Source organism: Poecilia reticulata, linkage group LG13 (assembly GCF_000633615.1).
Source record: "Poecilia reticulata strain Guanapo linkage group LG13, Guppy_female_1.0+MT, whole genome shotgun sequence".
NCBI lineage: Eukaryota > Metazoa > Chordata > Actinopteri > Cyprinodontiformes > Poeciliidae > Poecilia > Poecilia reticulata.
In genome coordinates, this window is record NC_024343.1 from 17,694,034 (window position 1) to 17,717,368 (window position 23,335).

General features: G+C 40.4%; 2 protein-coding genes and 1 long non-coding RNA gene across 3 annotated transcripts in view; 2 read left to right on the plus strand and 1 right to left on the minus strand.

Moving 5' to 3' along the window:
• The window catches only part of LOC103474639 (uncharacterized), an 11,250-nt gene extending 1,145 nt beyond the window's left edge, over positions 1-10,105 (minus strand). Inside the window, exons 1-4 of the long non-coding RNA XR_535210.1 lie at positions 9,769-10,105; positions 7,580-7,705; positions 6,776-6,846; positions 267-486 (exon numbers count right to left, since the gene is read on the minus strand). This is a non-coding gene — a long non-coding RNA (uncharacterized LOC103474639). The remainder of the gene's footprint in view (positions 1-266; positions 487-6,775; positions 6,847-7,579; positions 7,706-9,768) is intronic.
• A 4,394-nt stretch (positions 10,106-14,499) lies between these two features.
• On the plus strand, positions 14,500-15,237 carry LOC103474640 (late histone H2A.2.2-like). The gene is made up of 2 exons (XM_008425756.1): positions 14,500-14,591; positions 14,703-15,237. The coding sequence occupies exon 2, from the start codon at positions 14,710-14,712 to the stop codon at positions 15,124-15,126; it is 417 nt and encodes a 138-aa protein (XP_008423978.1). The 5' UTR covers positions 14,500-14,591; positions 14,703-14,709; the 3' UTR covers positions 15,127-15,237.
• Positions 15,238-17,311: 2,074 nt separating this feature from the next.
• The window catches only part of ppp1r37 (protein phosphatase 1, regulatory subunit 37), a 39,468-nt gene continuing 33,444 nt past the window's right edge, over positions 17,312-23,335 (plus strand). Inside the window, exon 1 of the mRNA XM_008425757.2 lies at positions 17,312-19,067. Coding sequence (XP_008423979.1) covers positions 18,314-19,067 — 754 coding nt within the window. The 5' untranslated portion in view covers positions 17,312-18,313. The remainder of the gene's footprint in view (positions 19,068-23,335) is intronic.

Genomic DNA, 23,335 nt, shown 5'->3' on the forward strand with positions numbered 1-23,335 from the left:
TTTTTAACTTGCATTGTTTCAAAATGAGCTTCATGTAGCACCAAGGCTTAAATACAATTTCTTAATGTAGTATAGTTAATTATTTTTACGTCTTTCATTCTCCTGCTAATTGATATGCATTACTGATATGCATATCAATTGACATGCATTGTGTCCAGAAAACCATTTTATCCCAATACAGGACAAGGAGTAATCTGTCACATATTAGTAGCGCCATCATTTGTTATTGGATATACGACTTAAAATAAAGATTAGAAAATTCGTACTTCTAGTCTTTGGCTACATTTCCAGTTTTGTGGATCAGGAAAGCTTCGTCTCATTTTCCACATCAGATACGCTGGCAGGAAAAACTTTAACTTTCAGGATTGTGCTTTCTGTTTAATTCTGTGGCGAGAGATCAACTTCGGCTTGTCGACTGAATCTGAAGGAAGCTTTAGCGTTTTTGAAAAGACCTTCGTCCTCTCAGGGGGAACGAAGGCAGGAAACCTGGGAAGAAGATGAAAAGTGGAGGAAATTACATAAAGCAGCTCTCAGTGCCTCTGAAATGCTTCAGATAGTCAAATAAACAAAAAATAATAATAATGAACTTGTTTATTAAGGTTTAAAAAATGTTATCCACAAACAACCCGGTCCAGTCTGGAACCATTAGCAGCAATCAATCAATTGTTCTCTGTGAGTTTTTGGACTGTGACTGTTTCCTGACTGCTAAATGTCGGTGACCCTTTAGATGAAGGCAGGATGATGAGTTGTTTTTTGCGACCTTTGACCCTGTGTTTATTGTGCAGGTTTTGCATTAATCAGGCCTGGGTGCGACCGCTGAAACATCGCCATATTCCCAGACGACAGTCTGCATGCACAACAGTGTCATTTTTGGCAAATGTTACGAGAAGCCATAAAACGTCAAAATAAAACACAGGACGATTACAGACTTCAACAAATTATCAACAGTGACAATATGTTTTTTTAAAAAAAAGGTAATCCAATCTTCTTCAGCTCCCCTCTGTCCCCTTCTATCGGCGTCGCCACGTGAGATTGCTTTTCATTGTCGCTCTTTCTTAGGTCCAGAATTCTTCATTGCAATTCCACATGTGTCTGAATCTGAAAACAGGGCTGATAACAGGCGTATGAATAAATAGGCCCTGTCACTGAGCAGCGGCGGTACATGATGCTCCTGAGATGCATTAACATAAACTGGAGTCTTTCCAGCCTCCCTCAAGCAAAACTGAGGAGGAAAGGGAAGGCTGAGGAGAGGGAAAGGCCTGGCATAAAGATTAGATTAGCACTTTAAAACATCTGTGAACTCGTCTGGTTCAAGCTACTTCTTCCCCCTCCAGATCATAGCCAGGTTTTACAGTTATTCCTCCACCTCTCTTTTCATCCCCTGGCCTTATGCATTATTTTTCATTTCTCTGGGTTTTCTCGGTCGTCAGGCTGTTCTTTTTATGTCTTATACAGAGAAATGGTATTTAGAATGTTGCCATGACAATGTGGGAGCTCCAATCATTAAAAGTTGTAACTCGGTTTTGGTATTTCTTTCAGTAGCATTTTTCTGCATTCGTGTTCTGCTCCATGTTTATAAGGTTCTCAGAAACCCAAGAGCATGACGCTGCCACCACCATGCTTCACAGTGTGGTGTTAAAATGCGTTAGCTTCTAGTTTAGTGTCCAGAAAACTAAATTCTGTGTTATTAAGACCAAACAAGCTGACTTAGTTTCATGAATGTTTCTACTTTTCCAGAGTTGAAGTCTCTGTCAGATCTTTGGGCAAAGTCCGCACAAGTTTTCATATGAGTTTTCTTCGATATTGGCTTTCACTTTGACATAAAAGAATATTTAGATTTTGCAAAAAAACACAACTAAATTGAAGATGACTTTGTATATAAAAGCAGCATTAAAGGAAAACGACGTAAGTATATAGTGCGTCCTCTGAGCTTCATTCTTTGATGGGGTGTAAAAAGAAGATGTTGCGTTTTTTTTTTTTTAAACTTCACATTTTTGAGAATCACCATTGCAATAAATGAATGTTTCCTCAGTAAAATGGCTCTGGACTGCGCCCAACAAAATAACCTGAACTGTTGTTTTAAGATCCTCTTGGAAACAGAGTCCTGGTTATTATGCAGACAGGCAGGATAATCTTAGTGATTAAGATGGAGAATATGCTCAGGAGGAGGTGGATGTCGTGGGGAAAAAAGAGGCGCTGCAGGGTCACTTTTAAAAATATCATAAAAAGCTTTACAAACATATCCACACTTTTTTGTTGTTGTCACATTACAGATACAAACTTTAGTGTGTTTTTCTGGAATTTTGTGTAATATGAGTCTGACAAATTAGGGCAAATTTGTAGGAGGAAGGAAAAAGATATGCAGATATGCTTTTACCACATGTCTGCATCAGCCTTGCAAATCTGGAGACTGAAAATTTTCCCACTAGTCTTTACAAAGTAGTTCCAGCTCAGTCAGACTGGGTGGAGAGCGTCTGTGAGCCACGCACAGATTCTAGCATGGGGATACTTTTGATGTTAGCTCTTTGAATAGCTTCCCTTAACCAGCTAAACAAAAGCAGCCCCACAGCATGATGCTGCCTCCACTGATCCAAGGTTAGAGAAGTGTTAGTTTTTCACAACACATTGAATATTACAATAAGCCAAAAAGTTACACCACCATACATGTTTGCTGTTTCCTTATAGTTGTGTTTGGGGGGGGGGGGGGTTGTTTTGTTTTGTTTTTTTAGATAAAATCTGGTTTAATTATTGTTAATATCATATTCAGCTCATCTTTCCATGACATGGTACTGCATGCTTTTTGTTGAGTTTCATAGATTTAATTTCTTGTGCTTTGTTTTCTGTGCATTTTGGTTTATTCTTTCATGTCAATTTCGGTCTTGTCCCCTTTAGATCCGTTTGCGTGTAGTCCAAGTCTTTGTCTTTTGTCCTCATTGAACCTGCTCAGTTCTCTCCCACAGCTGTTTCAAAATGATTTTCACGTCACACATCTCATCTCCTCTGCATTTAAGCTCCCTGCTTTCCACGGTCTTCATTATGATGCTTGTTCATTATCCTTCTGTAACAAAACTCTGATGCTTTCTTTGAACAGCTGGATTTAACCTAATATTAAATTACACACAGTTGGATTTTCTTTAGAACTGAGATAATTTCTCTGGGAAATCAGTAGCACTGAATCTGAAAGTGTTTCAGAGTAAAGGGGGTTGAATAGAAATACTTTTCAGATTTTTACTTATAAGGATTTCTCATTTGGTCTGTGACATTGCAAAATACTGAGTTTTGTGCAATTCAAACACAGACATCACACTGACACAAACACAAAAATGCAGCAGAGACTTTAAATATTATCCTTAATTCATACCATTCTGAAAAATGTTGATACCTTTTAATTCAAAATGCTGTAACAGGGACACATATTGAAGGCGTCGTACACTGTACGTCACAAAACTTGACGTTTCACAAAACGTAATTCATTTTTTAAGGTTTGGTCCTTGTTGCTTTATGCAAAGAAAACATTCAAGACAGTCATGTTTTAAACGGCTGTGTCCACTCCCACAACGAAAACATCCACAGCACAAACTCAAGGCCCGCGGGCCAAATCCAGTCCGCCAGAGGTTTTTACGTGGCCTTCTAGAAACAGGACCATTAATATAACAGTTGTGTGTTTAAGTGTTATTTTATCAGTAAAATCACAGCAGCTTTATCTATTTTCTGCCAAATTATATCAAGGTAAAAGTAATTACTCATCTAAATGCAAAGGTGGCTATTTATTCGTATTTTGTTGGTTTGTTAATGGGTTATATCAATACGTGTGACCCTGCAAAGACATTCTTGACCTTACTGCGTAATTTGAAACCGCTGAGCTATAACAAGGATGAGTCATGCAGATGAGGTTTGTCACAAAGCTCAGCTTGAGCATAGTCAAAGTTTAAATAACCCTAACAAACGCCTTCCTCTCACTAAAATAAACATCTAACTTTCTTTTCTCAACCAAACTCTCCTCAAATGGGCGGTTTCTTCCGTTTTACGACCCAGTGATTTCTGTTGCACCTTTTGACTGTTGTTCTGATGATCAGTCCCTCCAACAAAGTCTGTTCTCATTACATTGTGCACCCTGTGGGAAGGAAACATCGACCGCGGCTGGTGGAAGAATGTTTCCTCCACTCCACTGTTACAGTGAGTCGGCATCCAGCAGCGTCAGCTGTAACTCCAAAGGGAGGAAGGGCGGGAACAGCATCGAGACAAAGCGATAGATAGACTGATATATAGATACACCCTCTAATCTTCACTGGTGGGCTGCTGGGGAAGCAGTTATTTTCTCTGTTGACAAATGAGGAGATGAGCTGAAGCCCTTGAGGGACCAGAGGAATGCCAGCCCAGAGCCACAAGTTTGAACTTCATTTATTTCTGAACAACTGCTAAAAGTTTCACCCACACAAATGTCTGTTTAGTGGTTCTTTAGTGGATGAGAAAGGTGCACGCTAAACGTTTTGCTTGTTTTTGTAAAATGTGTTTGATGTCCCGTTACGTATTGCTTTTGTTCTTGCCTTGCAACTTTTAGATCATCGCAATGTTTAATCAAGAAAATAATGAACCAGTCATCAAATTATTTCTTTTTTCTGGATGGAAAAGAATCACCAGTGTGAGAAGTTACTTCATCTGCTGTTGAATCGTGAATTAACACTGATCAACATCTGGGTCCATCTCATGAGCCAGTCTGACAACATGAAATAGGGTAAAATAAATAAAAAATTAAAAAAGCAACACATTGTGCTTTTATCTAAACGAGCTGAAGAACGCGTCAGAAACAAAGTGGCCTTTCAGTCTGTAAGGGGTTACAAAATCATTTGTAATTCTAGTGAACCACAATGAGCTCCTTTATCCACAAATGGAAGAAACACATAATGGTGGTGAACCTTCAGTGGTCAGCCTAACAAATTTTCTCCAAGAGGAAGTCAGACAAGAGATCGGCATCAAAACAACATTCAGAGCCCTGCAGGCCTTAGCTAGGGTCAGTGTTCATGACTCAATCATAAGAAAGAAACTGGGCAAATATCCACCAGAGAAGCCAAAACCGCTAATGATGAAAAAGGATACAACGACCCACCTCACGTTTCCCTAAAAACATCCTGGTAAGAGTTTTGGGGAAATGTTTAGTGAGCTAACTTTTAGGAAGACGTTCATCAGGCTCCAGACCAACACGGCATTTCAGAAAAACATTATAGGTGAAACATGGTGGTGGTGGTGTGATGGTCTGGTGCTGCTCTGCTATTTCAGGGCCAGAATGACTTGCATTAAGTGGTGGAAACTCAAATTTAACTTTTTACCTGAAAACCCTGAAGAGGAGTGTCGGGTCGACATAGATTGTGACCCTAAATCCAAGGTGCCCTTAGATTTTTGCATTTTCTAAAGTGAGAAAAACTCCCTGCCAGTTGTCTGAGAGGCTTGTTGTTTCCATCACTTATTATGGAAAAATGTAATTGCTCCCTAAAACTAAGAACAGATTGGTTCTTAAAGTTACACAAAAGAAACCATCACTTAACAAAGGGTCATCCGCGCCTGAAAATTTGAGAGATGATCTAAAATTTACCGCTACATTTACCTGCTCACTTTAATTATGAAAAAGGACGTGGGGAAACATAGCCTAAGATAATGTAAAATATCACCTAATGGGTTAAATAGATATTTTTATTACTTTCCCAGGTGTACTTCCTCTGTCTGCTATTAATATCTCCCTCTTCCTCTGGTGCTACTATAATACAAACTTCCTTCTGATTTAAAATCCAGCGTTTAGAGACAAAATCCCCCCCGCACCCCTGCCCTGTCAAACCGAGATCAGTGGCTAACTGGAAGCCATGCCTTCTTTAAATAAAAACAAGCTGCCACGTGGTCATAAAAATTCCCAAAAACCAGATCTGATTCAACATCAGGTGTGTGTGAACTCACATGAGTGTGTGGGGATACTGTGCACCTCACATTTGGCAGATTGCAACACCAGCTAGCGAGGAAGGAAGCGGAAAGAAGCCAGCCAAGAGGCCATGGAGCGTTTCCATCCGAACGCTTACGGGACATCAGTAGAGTCTGTTGTAGTAGTGAGCGCTCTAGCAGGTGTCAGCGTTATATGTGTTTTGAAGATGGCTGGCAGCGAAGCTCAGTGAGAATCACTTCAGTATTTTTTTGACTTATCATGAAGCAGTATTATGTTTTAGTTGGAGGGGGAGACGGAGAGCAGGAGATGTCCTGATTGTGGTTTGGTAACAGGATGGAAACACTAAAAACATGTCTTATAAACATCCCTCACAGTCCATTTGAATTCATTTATTTAGGAAGCTGTTCAGGAACTCGGGTCTGGGAGGGTTGACTCCATTAAATCACCAACAATGGCAACAAGAACAGGAGGAAGGGTGAGTGCATCCATCATGTCAACATGGACAACAGAAGAGTAGGCAAGAATGCGAAGAAAGTCAGAAATTATATTTTTTTAAAAACCCAATATGAACATTTTTATTTTTTATGGCATTTTTATATTTATTTTAAAGCCGCAAGATGTAGTTTTTTATGAAAAACATGATTTCTACAAAACTGTCACAGTGTTGCGACACCATGAAACAGATCATCTGTGGGAAAAATGTGCGCTCCTTTGCCTTCTCCCGCTGGCAGAAATGTACCGCTTTCCATCATAAACAACCAATCAGAGCCTGGAGGAGGGTCTTAGTGCTGTCAATCATGTTTGTGTACATGCTGCAGCTGCACAAATGACGGAAAAACAACTTACTGTCGCAGGAAGGCTGTTTATCTGCCATCATCGGTGGTCATGCGAACTTGCCTGAGCATTCATGATTGTAGCTGGGAAAAACACAACAACAATAATCACTCCTTTTAATTAACTGGTCGATTCTCAACCAGCTATTTGTTTGTTTGTTTAAAAGTGATTAAACAGAAAATAATTAAGGAATGTATGAAGTGGATTGAAGATGAGAACCACAGATTTTTGCACCAAACTCAAATTTCCCGTAACTAATATGCATTTCAAAAGAAAAAGAGGATTTTCTTGTGGAAATCATATTTTCTTATTTCAAAATTTAAAAGAAAAAACGCATAAAATCTTGGTTTTTGTGTCAAACTGCCAAGAGTTTTAGCAGGGTGAATCTAGTCAGAGTTGTGACTATTATTTGCTAAACATTCCCAACTTTTTACCAAAGAGAAATTTTAGCACTTTCTATTGTGAGGAAGATACTGACTGTCAACACAACCTCCGCAGAACCCCAAATGTATTTCATGAACAGCAAATCAAGTATGCAAATCAGTCATGATCAACAGAATTTGACTTTTTTGACAGAAAAAACCCCACAAAACAATCTTTTAACAAGTGAACAACAAAGTGAAACAAAGTGAAAACTTATTTCTACAAAAAATGACAATGAAATAAAAATCTAACATAAATCAAATGATTGGAAATGATGAGTAATTTTTTTACAGGCTCTCTACTAGTAGTGACAGAAAGGAAATTGAGTTTTTTTTAGTCGTACACATTCCACTTTACTTTGATGCTCCTAAATAAAATTTAGTGACTAATTACCTTAAGATGTCATATTTAATTAAACACAGGTCTCAGTTCAGTCAAGGCCTCAGAGGTTCATCAGAAAAGCATTAATCAAAGAGGTCAGAGGTAACTGCTGCAGATATACAAGGCAGGAAAAACGACCTTTGTTGAAACAAAGCAAGAAATCCAGTTTGCAGTTAGGCACAAGAAATGTTACTGACACAACAAAACACTTTGTGCGATGAAAACTAAAACTGACAGCTATAATAAATTCACTCCAAAATCCCAAAGTACTTCACAACAAGAGCATACAAACTAAAACTTGGATTAAAAAAAAGACAACTTAAAGAGATAATCAATTACTAAGTCCTTATGAAAATGCATGCTGGAATAAAAATATCTACTGCACATCGCCTCAAACCCCCACCAAACTCTCCACTCCTCCATGGTGACACACGGTAGTGGCAGCATCATACGCTCAGCAATAACAGAGAATCTTTTCAGGGTTGATCAGTGGAGACAAATGCAATGCAATCCTGTAAGAAAACCTGTTGCATATTGGAAAAAACCTAAGAATGTGTTGGAGACATGACATTACAGCATGACAAGAGCCCTAAACATGCAACAAGAACTGCAATGGAGTGGTTTGGATTTGTTAGAAGTGGTCCAGTCAAAGTCCATGTCTAAATTCAACTGGGATTTTCATTGTAACTGACTGAGTTTATGGTATTTTGAAAACAAGAACAAGCAAAAATCTCCAGATGGGCAAAGCTGATAGAGACACATCACAGAAAGACTTCCCCTTGTAAATAAAGTGATTCTAGTCGTCCTGCAGAACTTTGTGCTCATCTATTTCAAGCAAAACTTTCTCACATGACTAAAAGTTGTGCAAGGTTCTGTGTAAAAATGTTGTCCTTTGAGTATTAGTAACTTTCTGACTAAAAACCTGACAATAGTTGGTATCAAAAGAAAAAATAAGACTAAACTAAAGAGGCATTATGGGTTAAAGTAAATTGCCTGGTAAAGAAGATTATACTGTCATTTTTGTATATAACTTGAGAAGCTGTTGTTGGATGGGAGGTGACCTTGACGGCAGCCTTGATCTCTCTCCGACCATCTTCTTCCTCCACCAGGTGGGAATGTGACCAGCTGGAGGAACGGGAGGGAACCAGCGGCCAGAAATGCCACTTCCTACATGCTGGTTCTCAGGGAAGTGGGAGGACTGGAAACAGGAAACTCCACTAAACACTTCACAGACAGACGGAAATGAATATTTAAAGAAATGAAGTGTGTAAATGCCTCTTGCTGTGTGTGCGTGTGCATGCGTTGGGTGATGAGGTACCAAGGGTGCATGGAGGAGAAAATCTAGACAGGAAGAGAATTACATGGAAAAAAAAAAAAAAACGTGACATCCCGCCAAAACAAGTTATGGCTGAAAAAGGAAAAATGTGGGAGAAAGGAAAGAGAGAAAAACAGATGGAGGGATTAAAAGAGGGGAGGAATGGGAGTAAAGCACAGGTGGGATGGACAGATGGGTGTTTGGGTGGATGATGGAAAATCTTTTGCCCTCCATCCTTCCTCCTTCCTCGGATGACGTGGCAGAAGATCTGAGGAGGCTGTGTTTCTCCTTAGGAAAATGTCTGATCCTGGTCAAAACCAGGTCAAGTCCTGCTCTAATTGTGCATCTCTCATATTCCATGTTGCGATTTGCTTTAAATGTTTTTAATTATTAAACTGGTGTGGATACACGGCAGCCATTAAAGAGTTCTTCAGTCCTGAGACTGATAAAAACATAATGTAAACGCTGGATAAACAGGGACGAGACACAAATCAATATTTCTCAATAGTTAGTTTCTACTGGAGGGTGTAGAAATAACAACACTAGGACCACTAACAGGCGACGTGAATAATACCGATTCTCTCTGTTTTGTGTCACATCAGTAACAATCAGTAATGTATCACGTTTGACCAGTTTTAATGTAATGAAGTCAGCCAATCCAATCGTAGTTCAAAGTTGCTCACTGTCTGAATGCTGACATTTTGTTTCCCATCAATCATCGTGAGTAAAGATTTAGGACGTTAAAGTTAAGTCAGGTTTGGGTGCAGGAGCGGGGCCGCGCCTCCACCAAACCTCTAGTCACCCAGAAGTCTACTCATACCCCCGTCCTTCACAGCCCGTCACCTTCTCTCAACCCCACCTTCCTTGACCTTTCAACCGTTCTCACCTCATCTCTCTTTCTCTTCTTCGTCCCATTAACCTCTTTCTACCCCCGTTTCCTCGCCTTGTTCAGCTTCCACACGGGGGTGGAGGGGGTCCTAGGTGGGCTTGGGAAATCCATTTCCTGAGTCTCCCCCCAGCAAGTCTCCCCAGATGACCCATCATCCTCACACCTAATCCATCCATCCCCACAAATCCTGTCTTCGCTGAAGCTTTAAGCTCATGTCTTTGTGGCGTGCTCCTTGCTGGTGAGTTGCTTTATTTGTGGATGAGTCTTTCTCTGCTCGTTGTCTCTAAATAATGCTGGAAATTTTAAGGGTTTACTGGAGAAGCCAGATTATAAAAGTCTGAAGTTGGTCCAAGAATTAATTTGAAACATGCAAGTTATATTTGCTCCCTGACATGACCGTTACCTGGCAACTAATTTTTAAAAATCTGGAAAATCAGACATTTTCAAACTGAAATTGTGTAGGAATGCTGTTTGGATTTCAAATTTGTATTTTTATTTTTTTTTTACATTGATAAACAATTAGAAAGACTAAGTTAGGTTGGAGGTTACTTTACCTCTTATTATATTTATTTAAGATGTCATTTATTCACCCAGGACAGACCCTGTGTACTAAAATACAACACACACAAGAATCTTATATTCTGCCATCTTTGTTTGCTCGACTCTAATAAACCTCTGAGGCCTAATCAGATAAAAGGGTTCTGGACACAAATCCGTGCCAGACCTTTCAGATATTTATTATCCTTTGAATAAATATCTGAATGTACTTGCTGCTTGACAATATGCACTTCTTTGTGTTGACTTATCTTGTAAAATCCAAATAAATTACAGTGAAGTTTGTTGGTGTGACCAAATAAAATGTGAAAAACTCAAAGTGAATGAAAACTTTTGCAAGTCACTGCATGGCGTGATCGCTTTTAGCTGTGACTCGGTTGTTTTTCTTGAATTTGGTGGGGAAAAAAGCTTGTTAGTAATCCTTGAAATTTAGTGTTTCTTGTAAAAAAAAAAAAAAGAAAAAAAACTCCCAAGAACACATTGCACCAGGGGAAATCCCAGCATTTAAAATGCAGTCACGCAAATTCACAAATAACTTTCCTGCTGTTGCAGAATCTTTACAAATCTTCCTCCTGCTCTCAACATCTGGTGCCACAATTTCAGCCGATATTAGTAAGTAGAAAAACATAAATGAATCCACTCAAGGTTTAATTCACAGTCCACTTACTGTGGATTCCCTATCATAACTTTTATATTAAATTCAAGCTGTCAAAAGGACCAGATACGTTCTTCCCTCTAATACTTAGTGTGTTAATGGTATCGGTGTAAAGTAAGACTTTATGAACAAAAGAGTGTTAAAAGGCGGCTGAGTCATTCATTGTTGAAAGAGGTTAATAGCCACAGTGAATTTCCATCATGATGTTGTCACTTTCTGTGCAATATCACCCAAGAAAATCGGTCATAACTCAAAGATCTGCAAAGGCTGTAATATGGAGTAGCCTGGACTCACTGAAGCAACTGTTGACCCTGGATGGAGCTAAACTGAGTTTGTGGAACAGCTTGTTACATCGTAGATGACCCTAGAAAGCACATCCACAGATGAGAAATACTCTGCTGTGTTGACCAAGTCTAAATGTCTAAAACTTGAAGTCTGCAATCAGTTTTAATGAAGCAGTCGTGAAGTGGTTCTTGTTTTAGCTCGACTGTTTCCTTAGCGAAGGGATTTAGTTAGAAGCCGTGGCGTCTGGTTTTGCCTTCAGTATCTGACTTTAATGATAATTTTTGGCTCAATTCGTGTCCTCCTCTGTTCTTGCTTTCATCTTCAGTCTGCTCTCAGCAGCAGAACGTAGGCCTCAGTGTTAGTAGCTACTGTTGCTAATAAATACAGAAGGCCTTCAGGCTTTATCCAGACACAAACCCTCAGGAGAACTGTGTGAAAACAAATGGTTTCCCTCAACGATGGCGACTGCCACGATGAAAAACTGCAGCTTGCAGTCTAATTCACAGGTCTGGTCCCTCAGCTGAGTGCAAATAAATTCTGTCAGGAAACAGCTCAATGTGTGTGCTGGCAATATCCGTTTCATAGTTGAAAGTCAGGCCGATGTGCGCTGGTAGCTAGCAGCTCGTGAGTCCCGTCCCGTCCTCCCCGTGTGAAGAGGATGTTGAGAGGTTAAACAGAATCACATTCAGTCTGTCCAAGGACGACCTGCTGGGAAGGTCTTTGCTTAATTTGTCTTCCTGCTGCTTTGTGATTGGCTCCTTGCCATACTTTAAAGCGAACGCAAACACTGAGGATGTCTCAGGCTCTCTCCTCTCCGCCTCTCTATTGCAGGCCACTGGGCGCAGAAGACAAATGAAGCATCGGCTTCGATAAGAGCCGCTGTTGTTGCGCGATTGGGAAAATAACTTGATTTACTTTTTTACCTTGCTCTACTTCACATTTTCAAATGACATTTCAACGTGTCTTGTGGGACAAATTAACACAATGTAGTGCAGAACTGTGAAGTGGAGAGAGAATGATGAATAGTTTTGCCAAATTTCCCCACGGCTGAAAAACCCGATGATGCTACTCCCAGCTTGGTCAGGCTGGAAGGACAGCATCTATGAACATTGTTTTTATGTCATGAAGTGGTTTAAGTTTTAGACTTTATAACACATAAATGTGCTTCGATCTAGACCTTCCCATTGCTGATCTGGCTGTATGTTTAGGATTATTGCTCAACTGGGATGTCAAACCCAACCCCAGACTCACGTCTATTGCAACTTCCTTTCCCATTAAGGGTGATGTGTTTCATTAGTTTTCTGCCTCCTGTAACCTTTTTAATTTTGGGGTTTAGTCCATAGAGTTCAGATTCGATCTTATCTGATACATGGTTTGTGATTTTTTTAAACTTTCCTTTAACAATGGTTTTCTTCTTTGGACTCTTGGGGAAAATGTCTGATTTTGTGAGTGTGCAGCATAGTTTCCATAAAATGTATCAAAATCAAGAATAAAAGCTGTCGTGCTTATATTCTGCCACCTGAGCTGTATGCCTGTGCAGCTCCTCCAGAGTTGCAGTGGGTTGTGGAGCAACTGGGCAACATTTCCTGTGATGATCTTCTCAGTTAAAGTAAATAAACTGTTCTATAAATATTAGCTCGACAAAAACAAGCTGCGGGCTACTCGTTTGATTTTTTCGGATACCTTTGCTGAGTTCTATTCACTTTTTTAATTAAGTCAAACCGATATGAACCTCAACTAAAACAAACATTGTCTGAGGAAGCTTCAAATTGAAGTATATGATTATATATGAGGATTTTAAAACAGCAACTAGAACAACCCTAAACAAATGGATTCCAATGAGGTCTTTTGATAGATTATGAACACTTTTTGAAAATAACAGCCTTTAAGCAGGTAATAAACATACTTTTTATTAAGCTCATGTTTCTGTTGTGAAATGTTTTGATGCAATGTTCTAACCTTAAATGTCGTGGTTTTGTTGGCTGCAAGCTGAAAATCATCGTTATTAACATAAATAAAAGACTTAAAACATCAGTCTGTGCTTAACTAATCTATATGATGGGCTTCACTTTGCGAATTGTGTTACTGGAATAAATGAACTTTTCCATAACGTCAAATTTATTGAATTAGCCTGTGAACTCCACTGCGCAGGAGATGACTCATCTTTGCAGCAAACAGCTGATCAGTAAGTACATCACATACTCAGACACAGCAGACCCAAAGTCCAGGCTCATGACATCAATGAGTGTAAATTTATAAGTGATCAATCTTTAAGCAGGACAGACGTAACAGAATAAAATATTAAGGAGAGTGGACTCGGGTAAAGATATGCGGCTCAATGCTGCCATCTACTGTTGGTTCTCTTATTTGCATCAATCTGTGATCTACCTGATTGCACATGTAAAGTCAACAGATCCAAGCAGTTTATTCTGCAACGGACTGTTTTGTGATGTTTGTTTAAGTCGACAATGATAGAAGTTTGAAGATACAATTGGCAAATTAACAGTTCATTAACTTAGCGATTTACTAATTGCGGTAAGTTGCAGTTGTTACATGGGGTTGTGGTGGTCATTCTGGAACAACAGCAAACCAAAACTGACCCAACAAGCGTTCACAGGGGTCAAAGTCAGGACTACGAGGTCGTCCTTTCACCCTCTCCATTCCCAAATTCTGGAGCTGGCCTCTGATAAGGGTCAATGACATCTTGCAGGGTGGAACCTGGCCTTAAATGAGCTGGACACTGGCTGCAAAATTGCAGGATTACGTCATTCTGGACTGAAACTTTCTCTTATAACAAGAATCTTTAGTTTTCCAGTGATGGAGATACCGTCCCACGCCATCAAACTGCCTCAAAAGTATTTTGGCTCCGGTAGAGAGGATTTTGCGAGATTTTCTCGGGTACAGCTCACATACTTAACTGTGCTGCCCTTTCCACCAATAAATTTTCCTTAAACTTTCCCCCCCGATTAGTTTTTATCGTGCCAACAACAAAAACTAATCAGCCTGACACAGTTTTCCTTAATTTATGTCCTGAGTTAAGATGCATTTAAGATAAAACTAAAAAACAATTAAAGTGCAAAAACTAAATAACATAAATGTGAAACATCTCAGCGTCTGATTTGCATCAGCTGAGTTACATACAGTTTCTGTTCACACTGTTGTTGCAGCTTTTATGAATTCAGGTTCTGTCAGTTTGAATTGATTCTTTTAAATCGCCGTCTTTAGGTTTGCTCAGGTGTCAACAATCAACTCATTAACTTGGTTGAGATAAAAGACACTTTCTGGGTTCAGTCTGTAGTTGAGCTCTCCTGTGGAAGTGATCCTGGTGAGTGAGTTGGGTATGAATGCATGGCTTAATGGGATCTTAGTTGTTGAAGAAACCGTTCTAGGTGTGTTTTGATTTCTGAGTCCTTGTTGTGCGTTTCTTTGAATCCAGCCTAACGATGTCCGGCCGAGGAAAGAAAGCTGTGCCCAAACTGAAATCTGCGGTGTCCCGCTCCTCCAGGTCAGGACTCACTTTCCCAGTGGGACGCGTTCATAGGCTGCTCAGAAACAGCAACTACGCAAAGAGGGTTGGCGTCGGCTCTGCCGTGTACCTCTCGGCCGTCCTGGAGTACCTCTGCGCTGAAATCCTGGAGCTGGCTGGAAATGCCAGCCGTGACAACAATAAGCGGCGCATCGCGCCACGCCACATCTTGCTGGCTGTGAAGAACGACGAGGAGCTCAAAATTCTGCTGGCAGGGGTCACCATCACAGAAGGCGGGGTGGTGCCAAACATTCAGGCGGTCCTCCTACCAAAGAAGACCTCAGGTCCAAGGGAAGACGCAACCACCAAAGATGTCCAATCTCAAGAATTTTAACTGTGGCAGACTGGAAGTTTTTATTGTAATCAAATTTGTAATGTTTTTATTTTATATTTGAACTTCATTAAAGCTAAACTTCAGTTTGAAGAGCTCTGTCCAAAATATTAACCCTGTACTAGTTTACATATGTTCTCCAATATAATCCAGACAGTGGCGCAACTACACATTATTCAGGTGGATGCAAAAACATAGATCGGCGCCCCCCCCCCACCCCACCCCCGAGGCGACAATACGTGAAGGGTAAAACTCGCTCCATTTACCTCGTTATGTGCGCGAGGTGAAGGAGTATAAGGCGCTGAAGTAACATCATCGGCGCGCCGCCCCCTCCAGACGGGGTTTTGGCGCCCCCTCTGGTGCTGCGCCCCTATGCGTTGCATACCCTGCATACTCACTTTTTGCGCCACTGAATCCAGACCACAGTGGGATGCATGGTGTTCAGAAACTTGAAGGATTGTTAATGTGTTGTGGCCTGTAGGACTCTAGGCATGATCGGTTCTAGTCCACACGCCCTCCACCCATGGGAGGCGGCGTGGCTCTTGAACGGTGCTACAGCTAACTTTGTGAAAAGCTGACTAGGGCACAGACTGCTCATGAGGTCTGGAAGTTGCTGCATTAAGCGCCACAGAAAACAGATTGCTCCATGGTTAAATTTGGGTGGAAGGCTATTGTACATTTGGCACTCGGTGTCCCAGAGTAAGGAGCAGTGGGGCTGCTTGTGGTCTGTTGTGACCTTTCCACAGTCTGCTTTAAACTGCCATGACTCTTGCTGGTGTCTGTGCATTTCATCTCCGTCTGAGCACTCTTTGTAATTTTTAGCACTTTGTGCTCTCTGAGCTTTATGGGAATACTCATTTCATTTTCCAGCAGGACTATGGACCTGCACCTCCCCCTGACAAAATTACCAAAACCTTTGCCCATATCCTCATATAGTGGCCTAAAAGGGTATGCAGGGGAGTCCTAGCTTCAGAGTGATTTAGTTGGTGATGAAAGCAACGCTGAGCGAGGCGCTGAAAGAAATTTTACAGTGAGGTGTGTGAGACGCTGTCTTCTAGGGACCATTAGATGCACCAAAAAGAAAAAAAAAACACACCTCTGGTAAGCAACTCATAGAAATGAAGCACAGTCTAGACTGGAGTAAGAGAAGTGTCATAAAATGATGCTACATTTAATTGCCACACTGCATCAACATGTCTTATTTACATACCCATCATTGTTTTTGTCAAAGCTTCTCACTATTCTGGACTTTTTACTCATCTGTTTCTGAGGTCACCAAGTTTTTTGCAGCTTAGTTGAATTTCATGGGTACCAACTAAATATGAAAGGCTACCAGTTTTGAGTTTAACTTTTGAATTGAATTATTGGAATAAATAAAAATAAAAATTGGCTGCATCAGTACATCCCTCATCTGGGTAACGAAGTTTATATTCCTTGGAAGATTTATAGTCATATTGTCGTCTTTCATTCTGAAGGAGAAAAACAAAACCTTGCAGGTCATTAAACTTAACAGGTGTTTTGCAACAGTGATCTTGTACGGCAAGTCATTGTGACATATAATCAGCCCAGGCAGCTCTCCTTTTTTTTCCTTATATCAATGTTTCTTTTTTTAATGTAGTACTAACATTTTACATTCATTCTTTAAATGAGTTTCTTTTTAAAAGTTTATTTCGTACATTTTTGTCTTTTATTTTCCTGTGAAGAACGTTGAATTTACCACGTGCTTGTGTGAAGTTATACAAATAAACTTTTTGTCAGAGGTGGGTATTCACCAGTTCAGTAATATTTTTTGAAAAATATACGTACTTTTGGAAGTGATCTTTTTACTTTTACTTGAGAATTAATGTTATACAATGTTTACTTTCGCAAAATAACATGAAGGACATGTTTTTTAAAAGTGTATTTCTTACATTTTTGTAAGAAATACAAATATGTAAGAATGCTAGAATGTAAGAATGCACTCTTACATTCTTACAAAAAGGTAAGAATTCTATCTTTCTCCTAGAAAGCATTCTCCTAGAAGAAGCATGGCGTCTATATACTTTGATATCAACTGTGCATTTGACTTTTATTGTACTAAAAGTTGAAACGTTTTTAACTTCGAAGAGCATTCACTATTATGTGATACAATTGCATGCCATACTAGTGCGTTAGCTAAACGTACCTTGTGTACGTGCGGCTACGTGCTGACGTATGACGAGTGCACAACAAACAGTTGTTGGACTTCAACAGGCTAGCGAAGGAGAACGTTGGACAAAAAAAAAAAAAACAGGCTCAGCTGACTCCTCCCGAAGCCGGAGACACAGCCGAGAGCTAAATGGTGGGAATATCGCAGCCATAGTCTTCCAACCGTAAGCACCGGTAGTCCCGGCGCGTTTCCCGAGCACTGAGCTTAGCCACCGAGGCATGTTCATTGCTCGGAGTGTGACGCCTGTTTTTTCCGCCGCTGCTACCGCCGCCGCTGGCTGAGGACTGTGATGCGAGCAGAGAGAGTTGCGCCACGACAGAGGGTGAGACCAAGATCTGCGGAGGGAATATATTTCATCTTCTTGTCACGGAAGAATGAACTTGGAGAAACTGTCGGGTCGGTGTAAAGAAGCAGGCATGCTACCCTACTCGGGCCTGGACGTCATTGTTGGACAACAACTTTAGCAAGCTAGCAACGCGTTAGCTCTCTTTAATTCACGTTGATGACTTGGCTCCGTAAGCTCCCCGAGCGACCTGTTCGTTTTAGTAGATTGGCCTGGCCCTGTTTGTTCCTGCTAGTAATATGCTGACGACCAGGGAGACAGCATATTAAACGAAGCAATAAAATAGGACTGCCAGAAATTTAGCGCTTACCTGTGCGTTCATAGTTAGGCTTTATAGTTTGGTTTATGAACAAGTGCAGACAACAGTAGCGTTTTGCACGGAAACAAACGATTTCTTGTTAAATGACATTTCAACAAAATTGCACTTTATTTAGTTGGCTTCTGACAACATTTGACGGTTGTTTGTTGAACTATATTATTTCCACATCAAAAACAAAATACAAGCATAGATAGATGGATGTTTCTCGCGCACTTGAATGACCAAAACGGGGACTCATCAGCTTTAAAGTCGAGAGAAAGAAGCTTGTCTGTTCCAGGTGGTCACTGTCTTACCTGCTGACCATACGGTGCCGCCACAGTTTGCAAGCTGAAATGTAAACATGAATTTCGAAGAGCAGCGTCTAGATTTGTGTAATGTCAAGACAAAGGCCAACGTGGACGATGACCATAACACTACCAACAACACAGAAGCGGTCACCCCTCGTATTTCTGAACTGATGACAGACAGTGACTTCGAGAAGCAAACCAGTGTTCCCACAGAGGCCTCTGAAACCTACCTTATGCCTCAGCTCACTGACAATCTCCAGACAGCTGAGGAGGACAACCAAGACACACTGGAAATTGATGAAGTCAATGGAAATAAAAAGAGCTGTGCCCAGGACACCCCTGCTGTAGATAATCCCACTGACTTGATCTCGTCTAACGATGAGCAGCACAAGATTGTTATAGAGGAGGTAGAGGAGGTGAACATGAAGGAGGACAGGGACAGCAACTCTGCACAAGCTGCTGTGGAGGCAGGGGACGATGGCATGGACATGGACATCGGGGTGGATCTGAGCCTGGACGAGAGCGGCGTGCTGGAGGCCGAGTCTGCGAACGCCACGTCCATCTCGGACAACGCTTTGGACTCCAAGTCCAGTCCTCAGGACGTCCCAGCCGGCAGGACAGCGGAAGGCCAGGCAAATGCAATCCAGACGTGCAGCACCGAGGCGTCTGCCGCTGATCAAGCGGGACTGTATCCCTTGGTGGAGGAGGGGGAAGAGAAACACAAGCAGAGTGGAAAAAGGGTGACATTTCCTTCAGACGACGACATCGTTTCTGGAGCGGTGGAGCCAAAGGATCCCTGGAGACATGGTAGTACTTGTCATTTTCTGCATGTCTGTATGTGTAAATGAACTTTTCTATTTGCTGTGCTGTAATTAAGGCCGTTTGAGACGTGTCTGTTCACCAGGGACGTAACGACAGACGCACCACTCGGTCTTTTCCTGACTCATGCCCTTTTTTTTGTTGTTCTTGGAGGTTCCTTTTTTCTTTTGGAGGCTTTTAAAAGAACATTTTCTCGATTTCAATTTCTAGCTGATTAATTTATGCATTTGTAGCATTTTTATTATTATTTAGCTGCAGTGTATTTAGCCATTATCTCTCTTAGGCATTTTATATCAACATATGCCAAGGATTTTAAGTTGGGAAAGTTAGGAAAAATAAAATAAAAAATTGTCAGTTTAAGATGGCACCAATGTAGATGTTTTTGTTATCCAGTCGAATAGTGCACAGGGTGAATCTGCGCTTTTCCTTTGTCTCTTTGCTGCACACTGCCAATCAGCAGGCTGAGAGAACATTGCTACACTTTGTCCTTCACAAAAAGAAAACAACGTTGGTTGTTTGGGAATGTTTCCAGTTGTAGAAAAACATTCATACTTCTATTGTGAAAACTAAAGAAGCGCTCTATATAGAATAGCAAAGTTTCAGAGGTACAGTTTTAAAACTAAGAGTAGCTTAGCTTATTATCTAAGCTACATTGCAGCAAACTACAATAATGAGTAGGTTTTGTTTTAACAGGAATTAAAATCACAGTTTTTTTTTTTTATTAAAAAAAAAAAAAATTGGTAATATTACAGATTTCCACTTAAGCATTTCATGGCTGCACTCTGGGAATCTCGGCTATAAAGATCCTGTTCAAAACGGATCCGCCCAGAGTATGGAACCACAATCATCCACATATCAACAAAGAATTTGTTTTGTTAGTTTAAGGTCAGATTAGAAAGCTGTTGGGGTGATTGTGGTGGTATACAAAGATTTATTCATGACCATCATTAGGACTGAAATGATTGATCAAATGAGTCATGATCAATCAATTAATGAAGTAAGTGTTTAACTCGTTCTTAACTGGAGTATACAGACTCTAAAAAAAGGTCATTTGCTGAAAACAACACAGTCGTAATTAAGCCAAAACTGGACAAAAATATATAAAATTTGCCTTCAGGTTGAAAAACCTTTTTTGACTGTAAACCTATTCCACCCAAAACTCCTAAAGTTATACTTTTAGCTTCACCTGGTTCAAGTTCTTTAAGAAAATCTCCTATTAATCTCCTTGTGTTATCCAATTATTAATCCAAATAAAAATAATCATCAGATTAGTAGAAGGCATTTTTTTAATCTGCACATGCATCCTTTACTACAAATGATCAAACTACACGAGGGCTTTCTATGCATTTTAGGCAATAATGTTTTTCCTATATAAAAAAAATGTCAGTATTTGCATCTTTTAATTGGCTGGATTAAAAAATCTAGAATGTGCAAGCTTTTTTTAACCGATTAATAATCAGAAAAATTACTTAAATAATCTCTAGTTGTAGTTCTAATCAATATTATTGTCGCCCTACCATCACGCAGCACTAGCTTAAAACGCTCTTTCGCATATTTCACGTTGTCCGTTAAAATTTTGACGGCTCGATGAATGTAGTCATTCATCCCAAAGAGGTGTGTTAGTGTGTTAGTCTTGAGGAGAATTCCTCCTTTGTGTGTTTCGTCAGAGCTGCCGCTGCTTTGTCAATCCGCTGTTTAATCCTCAGGTAGCACCCGAGCCCCCACCCCTACTTTAAACAACTTCTAATAGATAAAGAACATAATAGGTTTTCTGGCTTTGCTGCACTCAGAATAGCCAAAGCATAACTCCATATCCAAGTATGGCGGCGCGGCGCAGTGAGCGAATCCCTCCACTCCTTGAGGTGTGCCATTTTACCACAGCAGGTTCCTGTTTGTTCAGCGAATGCACACTTTGGAAAACTCTGAGGATGTGGCAGTGCCTTTACTTAGACACATAGGGAACCCAGTGTGTGGCGTTACAATGAAGGAAATCTTCCTAAAAGGTTTTTGGAGGGAATAGCTTGTGTGTGTGTGTGTGTGTGTGTGTGTGTGTGTGTGTGTGTGTGTGTGTGTGTGTGTGTGTGTGTGTGTGTGTGTGTGTGTGTGTGTGTAGGACTTAATTATTTTCTATCAGAGAGAGAGTTTTTTCCGGTCAATTTGTACATTTTGTCTTTATCTTAAGCTGCTACACGCTTTTTACTTGTTTTTGTTTATATTTCGGACGCTGGGTCCGTACACAAGCAGCAGGACAGGCTTTGCTTTAACAGTAGCTTTACAGTGGCCAAGCTGGAAATTTGTGTGCGTGACTCACACGTTCCTTCATCTGGTGTCAACAAAGGACACCATTTACTAAACAGCCTTCACAGGCCTAATGTGAAAACTGTTGTTTGCTCACGGTAATGTGACTGGTGTTGGCATAGTTACACACTTGGCCGGTTTAAGACGATCGTGTATGGTGTCGAGCGCACCGCTGACCTCACTGTGCGTTTGTGACCTCCATCATCTAGACAACGCAATCAGTATTCAGTTTGAAATGATCAAACGGATAAGTTCTTATCATCGAATCACACGTAGCTGCTTCCGACTGTGGATTCGGCCGCAGTAAAGAACTTTAGCATGTTGAATGCATGCAAATAACCCTGCTGCTTTTGAACAGTTCAGTCCAAATCACATGGCCATCTTCGTTTTAAATTACAATGCCAGTTTCCTGAGTGTGTTGAAGCACAGTTTGTCCCTTAACAAGTTTTTCTGGCCTTGTGCAAAACAAGACAAGCCATTAAATATCTCACACGCTGAACCGCAGCGCTGGATATTTTATCAAACACCTTTATCTTGTAACTGGTTTAAGTTCCAAAGTTCTTCGTGGCCGAATGTCAATATGAAGGCAGAGAGTCAGCTGACGGCTGTGAAATCGGTCATGCAGTGCCTCGCTTGCACTTTTTACTGAATGGGAAATCTATAAAGTTTAGGAAATATCATGTAAATACAATAAAAGTTGTACTAAGTTCAAGGGGAAATCGATTTAAATAGTAAAAGTTGACAGGATTTGATTCAGGGTTAGTTTGATTATTAAGTTGTTAAATGCATGTTAAGCATGGGGCGTTTCTACCTTCTTAAATATGCAAATTTTCTGCCTTTTTTTTGCCGTGAAGTGAACTGAACAGAACGTTTCTGTAGAGGAATTTGTCGACCAGGATTATTTTCTTTTACCCGGTACCAGTTCGAGTCATTTAAGAACTCCATTTAAATATAGAAAGTGCTGCAATAAATTTCCCCTCTACATCCCTGTATTACTGTGACTATTTCCTGTTTTACTTACTTGCCCATTACCTGTCCAAAACTACAATCCTAATCGTTTTTTCACAGGACCATTTGTCTGTGGACATTTATCTTGACACCTGCAGCGAAGGTTTTAATAAGCGACGTTACTTGCTCATGCTGCTGATGTTTTTCTGTTTGTCAGTCTGCTGAAGCGTTTGGCTAATGTTAGCACACGTCTCCTTTCTGCTTTGATGCGACTTGGACAATAACTCGACTCATATCATATTTCACTGCTGTTACAGGGAGAGTTGTTCCGCCTGATGGTTTCTTTACTTTGTTAGTTTTGTCGTAAAATTGAAAGCCTAGTGTTTCAGCTGCTCTCTCTGCGCCTCAACAATTGTCAGAGGACGGTGAGCAAAGTAGGTCGAATGACAGACAGGAAGATGAGCCTCCCTCGTTCACTCCAAACACTTAGATTGTTAGATAAAAACAAGACTTGTTTGGTCAATAAGATGTGATTGTCTTACAATGAAGGTTTAAAAATTTGTGCACGTGGGAAAAACTCTGTCACATTTAAAAAAATTGTAAAAATAAAAAAAAGCAGAATCAACAGGATTTGTGCTGACATAACACCTGATACCTGGTTTTTTCTACTGTCTAAGTTTGAGGTTAGTAAGGGAGTCTTGATATCCGTTTGAAAATGGATGAATTGGTCCATCAGATCTGGACTTCCCTACTTTACTGAGTTCTTGCCTTTATGTGTCTGAGAAAACCTCGCACACTTTGTCATAATTTGCAGCCATCCCACAAAGTTTATGTAGTTAACTCAGAAAATATTAGACTTATTAGCAACCAGTTACTGCTAACAGCTGGAAAATCACTTTAATATTGTCTTTGTATGTTTACAAGGAATGGAGAGGACAGTAGCTCAGATTAAAGGAATAAATTCTCTATTTCTAATTCATCATTACAATCTAATAGGGATGCACCAAAAG